This window comes from Colletotrichum lupini, chromosome 3, assembly GCF_023278565.1.
Source record: "Colletotrichum lupini chromosome 3, complete sequence".
Lineage (NCBI taxonomy): Eukaryota > Fungi > Ascomycota > Sordariomycetes > Glomerellales > Glomerellaceae > Colletotrichum > Colletotrichum lupini.
The window spans coordinates 1,537,565-1,553,976 of record NC_064676.1 but is presented as its reverse complement, the minus strand read 5'-3'; the positions used below and the strand labels follow the sequence as shown (position 1 = coordinate 1,553,976).

At 54.9% G+C, this 16,412-nt stretch overlaps 5 protein-coding genes and 1 non-coding gene across 6 annotated transcripts; 5 read left to right on the top strand and 1 right to left on the bottom strand.

The window, feature by feature from the left end:
* Positions 1-1,275: 1,275 nt before the first annotated feature.
* On the top strand, positions 1,276-1,374 carry CLUP02_05193 (uncharacterized protein; the record flags this gene model as incomplete). Its single annotated transcript, XM_049284201.1, has 1 exon — positions 1,276-1,374. One exon carries the CDS (start codon positions 1,276-1,278, stop codon positions 1,372-1,374), a length of 99 nt encoding a protein of 32 aa, XP_049141344.1.
* Positions 1,375-2,762: 1,388 nt separating this feature from the next.
* CLUP02_05192 (uncharacterized protein) lies at positions 2,763-4,540 on the top strand (the record flags this gene model as incomplete). Its single annotated transcript, XM_049284200.1, has 7 exons — positions 2,763-2,816; positions 2,848-2,985; positions 3,195-3,417; positions 3,513-3,873; positions 3,930-4,138; positions 4,202-4,276; positions 4,350-4,540. The coding sequence occupies 7 exons, from the start codon at positions 2,763-2,765 to the stop codon at positions 4,538-4,540; spliced, it is 1,251 nt and encodes a 416-aa protein (XP_049141343.1).
* A 25-nt stretch (positions 4,541-4,565) lies between these two features.
* Positions 4,566-7,241, top strand: CLUP02_05191 (uncharacterized protein; the record flags this gene model as incomplete). The annotated part of the gene is made up of 1 exon (XM_049284199.1): positions 4,566-7,241. One exon carries the CDS (start codon positions 4,566-4,568, stop codon positions 7,239-7,241), a length of 2,676 nt encoding a protein of 891 aa, XP_049141342.1.
* A 1,163-nt stretch (positions 7,242-8,404) lies between these two features.
* Positions 8,405-8,511, top strand: CLUP02_tRNA103. The gene has a single exon. It is a non-coding gene; the product is annotated as a tRNA-Ser (tRNA).
* Positions 8,512-9,405: 894 nt separating this feature from the next.
* On the top strand, positions 9,406-10,714 carry CLUP02_05190 (sterol desaturase family protein; the record flags this gene model as incomplete). Its single annotated transcript, XM_049284198.1, has 2 exons — positions 9,406-9,432; positions 9,578-10,714. The coding sequence occupies 2 exons, from the start codon at positions 9,406-9,408 to the stop codon at positions 10,712-10,714; spliced, it is 1,164 nt and encodes a 387-aa protein (XP_049141341.1).
* A 262-nt stretch (positions 10,715-10,976) lies between these two features.
* CLUP02_05189 (breast cancer protein) lies at positions 10,977-13,288 on the bottom strand (the record flags this gene model as incomplete). Its single annotated transcript, XM_049284197.1, has 2 exons — positions 10,977-11,286; positions 11,349-13,288. 2 exons carry the CDS (start codon positions 13,286-13,288, stop codon positions 10,977-10,979), a joined length of 2,250 nt encoding a protein of 749 aa, XP_049141340.1.
* Positions 13,289-16,412: the final 3,124 nt, after the last annotated feature.

Sequence of the window (16,412 nt, the reverse complement as noted above, 5' to 3'; positions counted from 1 at the left end):
CTGTTTGCATGTTTCCAAGTGACCATGTGCCCTGTGCGATTGGATCTCTTGATATATACCCCCGCGTGTAAAGTGACTGACGAGCCTATACCCAGTCAAAATTTCAAGCACATCGTAACCATTACGATGCAAGAGTTTCTATCAAATTGCAGTTGACCAGTCACTAATGCCATGGCTCCTCTGACGATCCGCACACTTTCCAGAAGTTTCGATCATAGGTTCAAGTTGCCTCAACGATCGTCAGGCGACCAGAGACAACATGAGAAAAAGCAGTCATACAATGGCCATCAGCCCATTTACTTGCTTTTCCAAGAGAGACAAGAACCTCAAACGAGCGCCGATCCCCATTCGACAATGTAGCGAGACATAAAACACGACTGCAACTATCTGTATAATCAAGGAGTATTCGCACGTAAGCACACTTTTGATTTAACATTATGATCGTTTCTCAGCTCTTTCGCCGCGTCAATATTGTTGTTGTTGTTTTTGTTGTTTTGTCTCGCCACGAGGCACAGACATCTGCGCTCGTTCGTGGCGGTAAGTACCACTCGCTACCCAAGCGACCCGGGTAACGTGCGACGTCGCCGGCGTGATGTTGCACGTTCGTCTCCTCTGGCGCGGCGGTGCCTGGGAGCTGTGGTACAGATGTAACCTGCCTCTTGGTTATCGAGGCGCCGACTCGGCTCTGTGGCCTGTGTGGTGGATATGAACCCCCAAAGTTCGGCACTTGAGTGAGGCTGCTCCGACTAGCACGTTTCTGTTTCTTTGGAACATTGTAGACAAGTCTGTTTGTAGATGTCACTACAGATGTTGTAGGAAGTATACAAGTCATTAGCAAGATGGAGCGTCCTCTGCAGATCCCGATTTCCCTTTTGCGCAATCTTCTCTCATACACTAGGTCCCCGAGTCCCTTCCAAACTATAAACATTGGCCGATGAGACAATTTGCGGGTGGGAAACGACGTCAGGCGCGAAACTAGTCAATCTGCACGACACAATGAGACCGCGGGACTCGGGCGGCGACTACGTTAGGCTTTGGGGCCTTGCCAGCGTGCCATCGGTGCAGCAAAGTGTGATGTGATGCAGACTGACTAAATGAGAGACAGGTTAATCAGGGACGGGCGGGCGCTGCACCAGAACCGAGACTCGGAGGGAGATCGTGTGTAACCCCTCGCATGCTGGGTAGGCACGGCAGGGTTCGGTGAGGCGTGGGATATATAGTTGCTTTCGCCCGTCTGGATGTTGTGGTGTTGGGCTTAACTTGGAGTTTACCTGAATGTTCATTCTTCATTACCCATTTCGAACCCTTCGAGAACGACCTGTGTTGCCCCGGCGTTCGTGCGACCCAACGACATTTAATCGAACCCAGCTTTAGTAGCGTATTGACCGAATTCGCCACTGAGAGAGCCACTTTGGCAGCAGTGGTAAAACACGAGGGGTAGGTTTGCCATTGATCTCCTAGTCCTTGGCGTAGGTTTGCTCAGCTCGTCTCAAGTCCGTCAAGACTTTCGGGAGCTGAGCACCCCGGAACGTTTGCCGGGAAAGAAAAGCTTCTCTATTGTTAGCGATTTCAGCGTCGTGCGTCCGACCCCGCGTTCTTCCGCCGCCTTCGTGTTTGTTTGCGTTCTGGTTTTGTCTTCTCGGCTTGAGTAATTGGATGCTGCGAGCTTCTCTGTATTGCAATTCCTCGGATGGAATTCCCGTCCCTTGTTCCCACCGAGTGGACAGGGCCCTTGTTGGTATCCGCACCGGGCCGGAAAAGCGGGGGCTGAAAGACTGCAGTTGGGATTGGTCAATTGCCGGAGCTTTGGGCCAGGGGTAAAATTGAACCCTTTTTTTTTTGGAGTTTTTGCGGCTTGCCCATAACACGTGGTTTACCGTTTAGCAGTTACTCTTTCTTGTTTTTGTTTAGGTATTTGTTTGCAGAGGAAGGAGGGATTGAGTTGACTGGACTGTTTCAAGCTGACAAGTGTGACAAGTATCAAATTTATGGAAAATCCTTCCTTCCATTGTGACGAAGGACGACGTACCTATCCCGCAAGGCAGGGCAGTTGCGACGGGACTCTGAAGCTATCGTCACTGGTGACCTCCCGTTCCTTCCTCACGAATTTTGGCCCCGGGCGGCCCCTGTCATTTACCCCACTCTTTCGGTCCCGTGCACCTGGACCGAGATTTGCACCTGGAGGGGTCGACTTCAGACACAGGCAGGAGCCTTCCATCGCACTTCCACTGCAGCAAGATACACCTTCCACTGCATCTCAGCATTGGGCAGCGGGCTTATTCGTACAGGTACGGGTCTGTGGATGAGCGAATCTTCTTTTTCCTTCCGTTCATCTTCCACTTTAATTTACCCATCTCACCCTCGTTGCCCTCGTCATCGTCAAAAAGTTCCTTCGAATACGCAGTTGAGAGTGGGTGCAGGCGAGGAGCAAGCCAAAGTTGGACGCCCATCGTCATACGGCACTCATCCCTCCCTCGTCTCGTTTTTATCCAGTCTTATCCAGTACCATTCCCCTGGGTAGCAGCGTTCTTCGACTCCTTCATCCTGCGTACGCAGCATGCCAGGCGGAACATGATTCGCCCTTGCGTCCCTGCTATCTTGTCTGATGTGCAATCGGCATTGCGCAGCCATCCCAGTGGTGACGCCGCACCACGCAAGACGATTTAATGCACACTGCGAAAACAGAGACGCATTCCCCAGCAGAAGGGGGGGCTTGGGGGTCAATAATACCATTCTGGGGCTAATAATACGGCCGTTGCGCCATGTTCAGTCACAACCACCACCTTATTCGACAGACCACCCAATATTACCTTCCGGTGAGATGAGGGAGCGCAATCAATAATTCAGGTCATACACTTTTGTCCGACTGTCCGTCATTTTCCCATTGACACATACTTTCTGACTTGCTGCCTTGGCTTGGGCTACCTTATGGAATACGAATACCTACGGATACATCTCGCATTTTCAAGATTGAACGCCCTTTGGGTTTGTCTTTGGGCCGCCGCCGCCGCCGCTTTCCTTTCTTTCACCTGTCAATGCGACGCTGGGCAACTGGATCAATCTGACTGAGCCTGACTTTTGGCTTCCCACGTCTTCCGCGCTTCCATCGCCTTTCCCTTTTCTCTCGGCTTGCTCTCAATTTTTCTGCCTGACCCCCCCTTATCGACTAAATCCTTCCTCCATCCCCGATCTAGCCAAGGGCAGAGAGATCAACGCCCAGAATTAAGAGTCTTGCCTGTCAACCATACATTGTCGTCACTCGGAGCAACCAATTAATCGATCTGGAGTCGGACTGTGTCAATCATTCCGCCCAATTCCAACCCACGCACCACTGCCAATCACACGTCCAACAACACCCACCCACCCACCATCTCTCTTCTCAATCTCATCTGATCGAGCGCAAGGGGCGGACAAAAAGTGAATTTTAACAATTCCAGGGGCATAACCATACTTTTGAGGGCAAGGCCGCAAAGCCGCAATCATAATTAGAAGACAACCAAGAAAAATTCGAGCACGGCCCCCTTCTCTTGATCTCCTCGCCTCGGTCGATCAACGCGAGAATCGAGACAAGACGAGACAATCCGCAAGAAAACCAGAGACGCTATCCCGAACGCGCTCCGCTTCACCCTGTCTGCAGCTGCAGCCACCGCTGCCCGCATCAACGTACTCGTACCAAGACGCCAGATCCATACCTTTTTTGCTTTCCTTCACACTACATGCAGTACGCCGCCAGTACCTGACAGCTACCTCGCGACCGCTGCTGGTCATCCTGCATGAACACAGACGCCGGCCTCGCTGGTTCTGGACACCGGACGCTCCAGAGTCTCCCTGGCTCTATCCACCACTCGCAGTTGGTCGCCCGCGCCTTTCCTCGTGCGTCTGCGGTCCCGTAGCCGTACCAAACCACCATACCTTGCCAGGCACGCCAGGCTTGTCGACCTTACCGACTCCGTGTACCTGCGCCAACGTCTGCTGGTCACGTTCTCGTTCTCGCCGCCGGTGTTCAGTACTAGCGAAAAGACGCGACCCTTTCCGGGCCTTTCTCTACACCCGACCCAGAGTGAGATCCTATCCCTTTCCTCGCCAATCCGCCGACACTCGTGGGCCGTGGTGCAGCCCGGATCCCGATCGACGCACGGTAAGGGGGGCTCGCGGCCGCCCTAGTTCACCGTTTCCATTGTTCCTGCTGGGTCTGTCACAGTCACCGTCGCAGTCGCAGTTGCAGCTGCCACCCGGACCCTCTTCTCATCCCATCTCACCACCCGTCGGGTTGTTTGTACGTACAGAGTACTCTTGCTGTACGACTCTGCTTCCGAACGGTACTGCATACTGCACACTGCACACTGCAGCCTTTCTACCTGCTGCCCACCACACGCACGCCGCCCCGACCGCCCGCCTACCGCAGCAGTCAGTCCAGCAACTGTTCCGTGCCCTCTCCTGGATCCTGAGGCCGGTTCCGTGTCGTCCTGCGCTCGCGTGGTCTGCTGGTCTGGTTCGGGCACTTTGGTCTGGTCTGGCGTGGTCCGTCGACTACCCGTAACCTCTTTCTTTCTCCCTGCGTCGCCATGGACGACTACGATCCAAACTCAATCCCCCCTATCCCCCAGCGCTACCGGAATCTTCAAACCCCTGAACCTCAACCGCGGAACCGCTCTCTTCCACCACCTCCTCCGTCGCGCCACGCCGATGCTGTTCCCAGCTCTCCCGAGGTCATCTCTTCTCTCATCACCAGCTTTGCCGTCATAACCAAGCCCGCCGATCAACACTTTGAGCGCAGCACCCCGAGCCTATCAGTTCCCGCAACCCCTCGCCAAGGCAGCTTTGGAGTCGACTACGGCGCCTTTCACCAGCCCTCCCTCGAACAACTCCGGAAAGAAGACCTGCCACTCGACGAGATCGCCGCATCCGCCCCCGTTATTCGAACCGCCAAACCGCCCTCCGGATTCTCGCCCTTGACCGCCCCCAAGTCCTCACCCGCCCGCGACGGATCTGGTGGCCTCAAGTCCCTCTTGCGAAGTTCTTCGAGGCCCTCTTCCAAAGGCTCACTTGGGTCACGGGATGATGCGCAGAGCATAGGCAATCTTTCTGTAGAACGTGGCTCTGCGCCCACCCCAGAGCTCAAGAGACAGCGCTCATTTGACAGTTGGGGTAAGAAGCAGGGCAGAAGTCACAGGGGATTGATGTACATGAGTTCCAAGGAGCGACTACGAGAAAAGGAAGAGAAGAAGCGCGCGAGTATTGGCGACCGCAGTTCCAGCAGCTTCACCGGAGCCTCCCTACGACCCGATCCCTTCCTAGCCGAGACGCCCATCAGCGAAGAACCTACCTACACACCAGACTCTCCCACCCGTGGAAGCGCCCGCAAACACCACGAAATGCCGAGCCCAGGCCCCGAAACCACCACCAGCCCTAGAACGATACCCGCGCGAGACTCGTCTCTCTTCAAGACGGGAGCGAATGCAAAGAGATCCTCTACGAGATCCTCTAGATCAAAGAGAGAAAGCGCCAATAGCACCAACGAAATAATATTTGAAGGAGAGGAACAGACCTCTTCAAGGGAGGCACCGAGGCGGAAACACTTGTCTCGCCACGCTTCCGAAAACGACCTCGCTAGAGCATCGGCCGACGCATCCGGAAGGTCTTTCAGCCGCCCATTCTTCGAATCCAGGCATACCGAGAACTTTCTATCAACGAGACCGTTATTTGAAGAAGAGGACGTGGAGGATAGTGCACCGTTCCCCGCTGTCGCTCAAGGTCGTCGTCGGGATGAGCAGATCGCCGACCGGAATAGTAGGCGCAAATCAACACGCGAGGCCCCAGACGCAGGTGAAGCCATCAAGATGAAGCGCAGTAGCTCCAGGCTTAAGCGGCTATCTCAGCCGCTGAGTCCCAAGGGAGATGAGTCGCAGGCGAGCTCACGCAACTCGGCAGCCTCGCCCGATCCACGCAACAGCATGCCAGCAGGGTATGAGCGTCCCCGCAGTGCAGACTCGATTGACGACGCCGTCGAGTCGTATCTGTGTTCTCCTCGCCTGTCACAAAAGATCCGACACCCGCAGACCGGGCGTGTGATTTCCTTTTCCGAGGTGGGAGATGCAGATGGCTCGGCTGTGTTTTGCTGTGTGGGGATGGGATTGACGAGATATATCACGGCCTTTTACGACGAGCTCGCGTTGACGCTGAAGCTTCGCCTCATTACACCCGACAGACCTGGCGTGGGCGATAGCGAGTCGTACGCCGATGGAACCGCGACGCCGCTCAGCTGGCCCGATGATGTTTATGCCATTTGTCAGGCGCTCAAGATTACCAAATTTTCGATTCTCGCCCACTCTGCCGGCGCCATTTATGCGCTGGCTACTGCTCTCCGAATGCCCCAACACATTCGGGGCAAGATCCATTTGCTCGCGCCCTGGATCCCGCCGTCACAGATGAACGTTTTTGGCACGTCGCAGGCGTTACCACCAACCAACGCGATTCCTACTTCGCAACGCATCCTGCGAGCGCTCCCGACGACTTTCTTGAAGGCTGCCAACAGCTCGTTCATGTCTGCGACGAGTAGCTCCATCACCAGCTCGCTGCCCAAGAACCCTAGACGCAGCAAGCGTAAATCCACCGCGACCACTGGCCGGGACACCCCGGCGACGCATGGGAGCAAGCGGGACACGACACCCCACCTCGACAAGGAAAACCTTGGCTTGAATTTTGATCGCAACAGCACGGGTGACGACCTGTCTGGCAGACCCACGCTGCCCGCCACAGAGACCATGGATAGAATCAGGCCCACCGGCACGGCATCAGCGCAAGGGCACTACGATGCCGATGCACAGGTCATTGCTGCTGCGTCGGATGCGTTGATGGATAAAGAACGTCAGACAATCTACGACACGAGATTGACGCACGCCATTTGGGAGCTGGCCACAACAGGAGCTAACCCCGCCGTCGACCTACTGGTCTGCCTGGAACGCAGGCATACGATTGGTTTCCGGTACGTTGATATCACACGGCCTGTCGTTATACACCACGGCAGCCGTGATACCCGTGTGCCGGTTGACAATGTCAAATGGCTTGGCAAGACGATGAAGCGCTGCGAGGTGCGCGTTCTCGAAGGCGAAGGCCACGGCTTGATGGCGAGCGCTGGTGTCATGGGCGCGGTGCTCATGGAGATTAGCAAAGAGTGGGACGACTGGCTGCGAGCCACTTCCAAAAAGGACGACCGCGGCCGGAGAACTGGTACGCGGTAAGGGGACCTCGATGTTGAGGTCAGGGATTCCCCCATTTTACGGTCACATTTTTCTCCTTTCTTTCTTTCTTTCTACCTTGGACACTTGAATGACCTTGAACCATTGATGATTTGACCTACACCTCTGATTTATATCCAATACCTACGTAGGGGGGAGTTTTGTAATTATTCTCAGGCGGCCCATGTACGATGCGTGGCTGGATACCTTTTTGTGTGGCATCGGCGTCGAGCGCGTCTGCAGGCTTAGGGCGGGCTGGTTGGTTGATTGGGAGTCCTGGGGACGAGCTTCGAAGGGGTTCCGAAGCCGTAAGGGAAAAGACACCAGGGCCGGCAGGGTTATTTAATGAAGCGGCCATTGTTGAAGAGCATCGCTCCATAGCATATAGCAGTAGTACAGCATCGGCTTGTTTTACCGCACAGCAGCTGCGGACAAACACCGAGTAATGTGTTAATACGATCTCCTTTGTGAAAATTGCTGTCTTTTGGCAATGTCTGACGACTTTCTTGTGGCTCTTTTCCTTTTATGAGTGCTAGACCGACTACCTTGTTGCCTTGAAGTCGTCAAGGTTTCATTGCCTTTGGAGAACCCTCACAAACCATCCAGTGTCGTTACTCGTTTGGATCTTACAATGACTGCATACATAATTGAACATGTAGTAAAGGTATCGTAGATGATAGCTCACCTGCTACGGCCTACCAGCATGGGATGAGAAAAAAAGTCTCTCAGACACATGCGCACAGCAGTCAATCTTTCAGAGGGACGGAAACTTGGTGAAAAACATAGTCTGTGGCCATATACGTGGAATACCATATCCCACCTTTGTCTTGTCCCTCCCCTACCCTTTCAGTTGTCTAGGTTTCATTTGAAGTATATAGATAGATGAGCGGGAAGTTGAACAAGTAAGGTAATGAGAATCAAATACACAAGACAACCCTCTCATAGCATAGCAACTTCCATGTAAATTGCACAACAGCCACAACAATTTCATAATGCCGCTTCCCGCTTGACTGATGCCAATCTTATCTGCGGCTGAGTCCCAGTGCGGATCTCGATCCAAGACATGCGCACGCAAGCCCACCCGCCCCGATATCCACCCGCATATCCACAGAACCTCGTCTAGCCCAACTCAGTCCACAACAAGACCCTGAATGGTCATCAAATCAGGCGAAGTGCCAGAGTGGTTAATGGGTGTGCCTCGAATTAACTCTGTAGTTTCAGAGCTTTGTAGCACATGGCTTCGGTCGCGCAAGTTCGAATCTTGTCTTCGTCGATAGTTTTTTGGTAGTTTTGGGGGTGTTTGTGAGGTTTTTTGCCCTTTTGCGCTTGAGGAAGGACCCACTGGGCCTGTCTACCTAGCTTTATTTCCAGTTCTCATACTGTCTGATTGCTCTGTTTGTGTTGTGCCGTTGCTGGCCGACCTGAGGAAATCAACTTGGCCAACTTCAAGTGAGAGATGTCACCTTTTACAAGGCTAGAGGTATCAGGATAAGAAAGTGATGGAGAGATGACATCCTGCTATGGTCTAGACTATTTAGAGTTGTGTTGGACACTTCCTCAATTAGATTTGCTTTTAGACAACACACCCCCTTCTGCCGGCCTGGCCTTGAACTCTTTGCTCCTTGTCCTGCCTATTCCCATCAGCCCCCCTGGTAAAATCCAGGGCAACAAAAAAAAAAACCGCAGACCAGCGAGGACTAATACTGGAGATAATACTGGAGAGGGCGAGACCTAAGAGAGCGATTACAGCTGAAATTTAATGAACTCTAGAAGATTGTCTATCACTGACCAATTTGTGGAGCGAATAGTCAGGGTAAGTTTTGTGCAGGTCGAGGAGCAAAGCAAGGCAGAACGTCGACCCTGCGAAATGTATGATCAAGACGGACCGTCTTAAAGCAAGCTCTCGGGCCATGATTCTCCAAGACCAGCTCCGGGCCGGTACGACGGAGCAAAGTGGGGTCAAGCAGTCCGCGATGAGGTCGGAATGCAGTCCGGCCATGGACGTTTAGGGAAACAGCCTCCTTCCTCTACGGTGTGCTTGACGTTTGATCGATAACCTAGGTTTCAACGTTGGGAGAAACACTCTCAGGTCTCACTCAACTCAAGATACCCTGTTTGATGCAGCTCTGGCGCTAGTTTATGGTGGGACGCAAAAATCGACACACCCATGCGGCGCTACGTCATGGCTGCCAACGTGCGCCTGGATGATGCTACTGCTGCTTATTTACGACGCGCCCTCCCATCCAACAGCGCAGCTCTATCACCAGAGCCATGAGTTCTTTACCGAGTCGCAGAGTCTATCGCTGTTCTCAATCTTGAGACTGACATCTTCATCAAAGACGTTGGCTTCGTTCCCCTCGATCGGACTCACTTACCCGGCTCTCACTTCACTTACACCTGACCACAGCCAAACTCGTCTCATCTCACAACAACAGCTCACCTCATCCGTCACACTCAACGCCATGGACATCCTGCTCTCCCTCCCGATAGTCTCCTACTTCCTCGCCCCCTCCATAACCTCCTGGACGACCTCTCTCAACCTCCTCTTCTTCTACATGACCTGGACAACCCTCATCCTCTCCCACGGTCCCCTCAAGATCCAGCTTCTCGGCGCCGTAGCCATCCGCCTCATCCTCTGGCTCATCCCCTCCCTCGCCTTCCTCCTTTTCGACACCCTCCTCCCCTCCCTCTCCGAGTCAATAAAGACAGCCGGCGCCGCAGCCCTCCCGCCAACCCATGGCCCAACCCTCCTCAAGACCCTCGCCCTCGCCCTCTTCAACCTTGCCCTATCCGCCGCTCTCGAGGGGGCCACAAGCCTGGCGTACGCATCCTACTTCCACGAGCCCCTCTTCCGCGCATCCTCGGCCCTGCCGCTGCCGTTCCAGCTCCTGAAGCACGTCGCCTTCCTCATCGTCGCGCGCGAGGTTCTGACATACTACATCCACACGCGCATCTTACATTCCCACGGCAGACGCCTCACTTCTACGCGTGTAGGCAAGCTTCATGCTTCGTACGCCCATGCTCGCGCCGCGCCGCCGTTCTCGCTGATGCTCTTCGCCGACCACCCAATCCCGTTCCTGCTCCATCGCATCGTTCCGATCTTCGTACCGGCCGTGGTTCTTCGTCCCCATCTGTTGACTTACTTTCTGTTCGTTGGGTTCTGTACCATCGAGGAGACCATGGCTATGTCTGGGTACAGCGTCGTTCCGGGTATCGTCATGGGCGGAATCACGCGTCGGACAGCGATTCACTATGCGGGGCAAGGGGACGGAAACTTTGGTGCTTGGGGCGTGTTGGACTGGGCTCATGGCACGAGCGAGGGGCAGGACGTGATTGATGATATGAAAGCCGAGGCAGAGAAGCACCGAATCAAAGAGCGGAGTGAGAGGGCGGCCAACAATGGTGTTGGATTCGTGCAAGGTGGCATCCAGGAGTTGAAGAAGGGCCGCGGACGCAAGGGTAAGAAGAGCAACTAAGGAGGATTTTACTAGTTTCTTATTTCTTCTCTTGTGAGTTTGAATGGCTTTGCTGTGCGTTGAATGCATTTGCTTCTTATCTGTTTCGAGGATACCCCCCCAAATCGCCAAACACGTCTAAGTATCTTACATATATACCGACGAAGTCTACACCAAACCGTGTGTTCCAGTCCGCCAGGTCCCTGATCCAATGCGCCCAAAGGCCGGCTCCTGTATATGTGTAAAGAAAATCCAGTGAATCAAAATGCTGCCTACCACCCTTCTATGCCCAGTTGTTCTTCTTCTTGAACCACTTGAGCGTCTCCAGCGCCGCCTGCACACGCATGCCCAACCTGGCATCAAACACAAACGCCTCCCACGCGACGACCTTGTCGAGCCACTCCTGGCACTCGTTCATCTTCTTCTTGCGGTAGTCAGCCACCGCCTTGACCTGACCCTCGGCGTCTGTGGGCTCGTCCGCCGCGGCCTGACGCTTCTCGGGTTGGCAGCACTCGAACCAGGCCACGGCGGCCATCTCGTAGTGGGCTGTCGGCAGGGGATACTCGTCCTTTGTCGGGCCCTTGAATGCCGCTCTGTCATGTCGTTAGTATCAGTCTTGCGAATATCCCTTCTCAAAGGTGACCATCCAACGTACCTGTCTGCGTTGAGTACTTCCGTCTGCAGAATTGTCCTCGCGTCCTCGAAGCGTCCCAGGGTCCTGTAGATAGCCGCAAGGCAAATCGACCGGATGGAAGCCTCGTCGGGCGTCTTCTTGACCTTCTCCAGGGCCTCGGCCGGCAGAGTACACCGCTCCCATCCCAGGCTCTTGATTGACATATGCAGCTCCTCGTCGTTCATCCTCTTTGTACCATTCCACAAGCTGACCATTTCCTGCGCGGGGCTGACGCAGACGGCATCCGCCAGATCGACCTTGAACTCCTTTGCGCGCTCCTCCCACTTTTGAATCTTGCGCGTGATGAAGGTATCAAAAGGCAGCTGGCGCGCCATAAACTTCTTCCGTCCTGCCGTCGTCGGCGCCTTGCGGAACAGCTCCTCGGCCTTCTTCTTGCGGCGGCGCATCTCGTCCTCGTCCTTCTTCTCGGCGTGGAAGGCGTCGCGGTACAGTTCCAGCTCGGCGCACCCGGCCATGTAGTAGTACAGCGTGTGGCTCCAGTCGTTGAGCTCGAGGCAGCGGAGGAACGTCTTCTGCATGAGCTCCCAGTCCTGATGTGACATGGCCGCCAGAGCGAGCTCAAAGGCGTTAAGGGCCGTGACCTGACGCATCTTGGACTCCTGGCCTGTCGTGAGAAGTTTGATGGCGTCGGCGAGGTTGCGCTGCTGCGCCAGGACGCGGGCTTCCTCCACGCGCCAGAGGCGGGAGTCGGGGTACCGCGTCCGCATGGAGGCGAGGAGGGCCTCGCACTTTTGCGCGGGGTACCCGACCATCTCGGCGTCTGCGTCAAAGTCCCGTTCCGCGGGCGTGATGTCCGCCTGGCCCAGCAGCCCGTTGTAGTAGCCCAGGAGGATCAGACCGGACACGGCGCCGTTTAGGTTGTCGAACTGGGTGCTCTTCCAGAGCATGCGCACGCCGCGCTCGCGGTCGCCCCGGAAGCCGACAACGTACAGTAGGCGAGAGAAGGCGGGCGGGACCATACTGAGCATGAAGAGCAGCATGCCGAAGCACATGTTTGCACCGCTGTGGATGAATGCGTCGACGGGGTTCGAGAAGACGCCAGAGTCGGTGTCCGAGTCGTCGGCCATTTGCGAGGATACCTGGAGGGGGGCAAGCTTGGCATCGCCTGAGGGTGTTGATGTGCCGGAGTCAAGACTGAGCGCGGCCAGGTCCTGCGCCGGTGCCTCCAACGTCGCTGAGCCGTTCACCTTCTTCTCTGCCGGGGTGACCGCTCCCGATTTGGAGACCTCGCTGGCGTCTACAAACTCGATGTCGCTATCGGACTTGCGCTCCAGGTCGGCAAACTCCTCGTCGTCAAAGCTGCCGGGCATCTTCTCCTCGCTCATCCGTTGCCGCAGCGGCGGCGGGTCAGCCTTGTTCTTGTCCTTCTCCAGCGCCTTGGCCTCCTGCATCATGATGCTGTCAAGGGTGACAAACGCCTTGCGGAGCTTATAGAACCCCTTCAGAGCTTCCGTCAGACTCTCGTGCAACACGGCCACGACGGCCGCCATGAGCTGCGACTCGGCATGGATGAGCAGGAACTCGGTGCCCGGCGCGTAGATCCTACTGCTCGTGGCGTCCCGTTCTGCCTTTTTGTAATCCGCCCATGCTTTAGCTTCCGTGTCGGCCAGCCGTTTTGAGGCCTCGTTCATGACCTCCTTTTCGAACCCGAGCACGGAGCGGAGGAACGTCGTCATGGCCAGGCCCAGCTGGTGGAAGGCCGAGTCGCCCTTGCGCAGACGTTCCTCGGCGCCGTCAATGTCGTCGTTCATGATGAAGGCGGCGGCTACCATGGCCTCTTCGATATCGGCCATTTCCTTGGCGGAAAGCTCCTTGGAGGAGAGGTTGACTGACGACGCGGCCGGGCTCGCATTGCTGCTTACCTTGCCCGCCGAGCGGAACCACGAGCCCAGTCTACTCATACTGAAAGCGTGATGAGAAGGGCCAAGAGTGAGTGCGTATGTATTTCCTACGGGCAGAATGCAACGTGGCCCAACTACAAGAAGAACAAATATTCACGAGACGGGCTGCTTGGGTTGTCACTGAGTCGGGACCTCGGGAAGTCGACGGGGATGACTAGAAACCGGAAGTGCTCCGGCGAGTCGCTGACAGAGTGTGAGAGTGAGAGTGAGAGAAGCTCGCGGCAGGCAAAAAGGGCCGTGGATCCCCAGCGGCGGACTTTGGGCGCTGAAACAAACACGGGTCGACAGAGTCCGAATCTGGAATGCCGATTGGCGAAGGGGATGACGTCTTTTGCCTAGTTTGGCCGCCTCGTGTGAGTGAGTGAGTGAGTTGGCTTTGTTTTGTGCGCTTGTGGGTGTTTGTGAGTGCGAGTGTACCAGTCTGGAGCTCTCTGGTGGGAGCTTCGATTTCGTCCCTATTTTTTTTTGGTGGCAACCCGGAGCTGGCTGGGAATAAAAAACGGACGCAAGGGTGCTCGATAAATGGCGCTGTTCGGCGAGGATAGAGATGGAGACAAAGACGTGGGAAGCTAAAAACTGAGATGGAGAAGTGAGAGCCGAAAGCGGTCGAGAGCGCGTGCTCCGTCACTCGGTGAGCTTGTGCTGCTGGTGGATCTCTTGCTTGTGGAAGACGAGAGCTCTTAGGATCAGAAGAGATGTCCGGATGTCCTCGGTATCATGGGGTAAAGGCAAGGCTGGAGGACGAGCTCTTGCTGGTGACGACGTTGACGTGACTGCTGACGATAAGGTGAGAAAGTTAGAAAGGCTGGCTTAACAACAACAGCATGAGGTAAGAAAAGGGAACAAATAAGCCAAGCCACGGCAAGGCATGGTCGAGTACATGCATGAAAAAGGCTTAGGTGAGCGGCGAGTGAGAGCGCATCAGTTGTTGAACAGGTCAGGGGTGCACGTACTGAACCAGTGAACAGTACGCAAAGGTCATTACCTTCAGTAATACAGAAGCGGCGTCAGTTGGGCCAAGAGTTCGCAACGACCGTCATTGACAGGCAAGAGTGAGATGGGCCAGGGGTGCTTTGACAAAGTGGGTGTAGTATATGCGGTGAGCGTTGCGCGTTACCGTGCAGTTTACGAAGAACTGCCAAATACACGTATCCGCGGCTCCAGGGCATGAAGAGGTGAGGTCGGAGAGGGGTGACCGGGCCTCAAAGCAGTTGTACCTTCGATCCAGGTGGCGCGGGGCACGGGGGAGGGAGGTTGAGAGAATGGGCTCGGATGGGTTCCTAGAGCTGGAGCTAAGGGTTATTCGTTCATGCGCCGGCGAGTCCACCGGTCGAGAATTGGGACGGGGGTGTTGCTGGATGGGATGGGATAGGATGGTGCCGGTGCTCGTGAGCGTTGGGTAGATGTATGTTGGTTGGTGTATACATTGAGTCTATGGGTACAATGGGTACAGAGACGACTCTAGAGAGAACCTGTAAGGCGTTGCTGTAGGCAGATCCGGCTCCATCGGCCGGAGTATTATTCCCTTAAAGAGAGGCGCAGCTCCGATTCACGAACGTACCCATACGGAAGTTGTGGTGAGCTCTTTGGAAAAAGCTCTAGGTGAGCAAGCAGGGACGGAGAAATTGGCCGGTCTTTCAAGCATCGGGCCTGGGAAAAGCGGCCAATTCTTCTGACCCCCCCATTGGTGAGATAGGTAGGGCTCCTTCACAAGAGGGTTGAGTGATGAATCACACAGCTTTCCTCCACAGCTTCAGGGCCACTTTACCAGGGAAGACCCGCTAGTGAGAACCAGAAGAGAGACTGGACTCGCTGGAGAGGGTGAGCAGAAGAAGAAAGTTACGACCTGTGCAGAAGTAGCGTCGTATTCCGTGCCTTTGAGTGGTGGCTGAGCCTGCCGCTTCCGCATCCGCATTCGCACTTTGGTGTGCCCTTGATCCATCGGCCCCAAGATATCCACGGATAGTTGGATAGCTCATTGATTGTCACTAATCCAACACTGCGGTCAGTGGAGGATGGCCCCGGGGTTATCGGGTCGTTCGGCTGCTGGCAATCCCCGAGTTACATCGGGGGCGCGTGCCTTTACTCCCTCCGCTCCGGTCCTCATCAGCCACTTTCATTATACTGTTTGTTGAATAATTTTCGCATCTTCACACGAGAATGAACTTGCCTATGTCGTACGGTGAATAATTTTTTTCGCTCAGTGAAAGCTGGACATAGGAATAGTGAGAAGCAGCCGGGAAGCCCTGACGATGCGTATGAGCTAGTCTGGACTGATCCCTCTGGCATTCACGCGCGGGAAGCGATGATTCAAAGTCTCCGAGACTCAACTCGAATCAACGCCGGGAGACGCCATTGCTAAGCAGCCTAGGGCCTGGGCATCGCCCAAGGTGCGGACCCAAGGTACCCTAGCCAAGAGATCATCCGCTACTGCATCTTGCATTGCAGGCAGAAGCTGGCGGCGTTTTCCTTGGTCCTTCTCCGACCGTCTGGTCAGCATGCACAGCATGGCTGGTTAACTAGAATAGGGGAAACATGTCAGAAAGTCACATGTCCAAGGTTTGCCATGTCCTTTACTTGTACAGATGGAATGGCAATGGTGTTCTCAACCGGATGACCTAGTTGAGAGAACGATGAATAGAAAACGTCCGTGACACTTGAAAGATAGTAAAGTTCTATCTACGGCATCATTGAGCGTCGACTGACGGAAGTTTCCTTCATCTCAACTCCCCATACATCCGTCCCGATGCAAAGATCTTAGATGGTAAGCAATTTCCCCCTTCAGGATATGCATAACGTGCTCGGCTCGTTTTGTCCCTTGGTCCTCGGCCGCGTCGGTGCCTCGCAAGCAAGCCGCGCAACCCACACAGTAGTGGGCTCGCGTGCTCAGTCCCCTCAATATGGATGAGGAACACAGGCAGCCGCTGCCAAGAGGTAACGTGGGAGGAAAAGGTGATAGCCATAAGTAGAGGTATAGGCATCCTCCGTAGAGTGAGAAGGCGAACGATCTTGAGAAAGTCGACAGGCCTTCTACATTAACTCTTGGTACCAACATCTCGCTTCGTCTTTAGTTACCATCTGAGTGGGATTTGTTGACCAGTGTTTGAAAGCCATTGCATTAGAG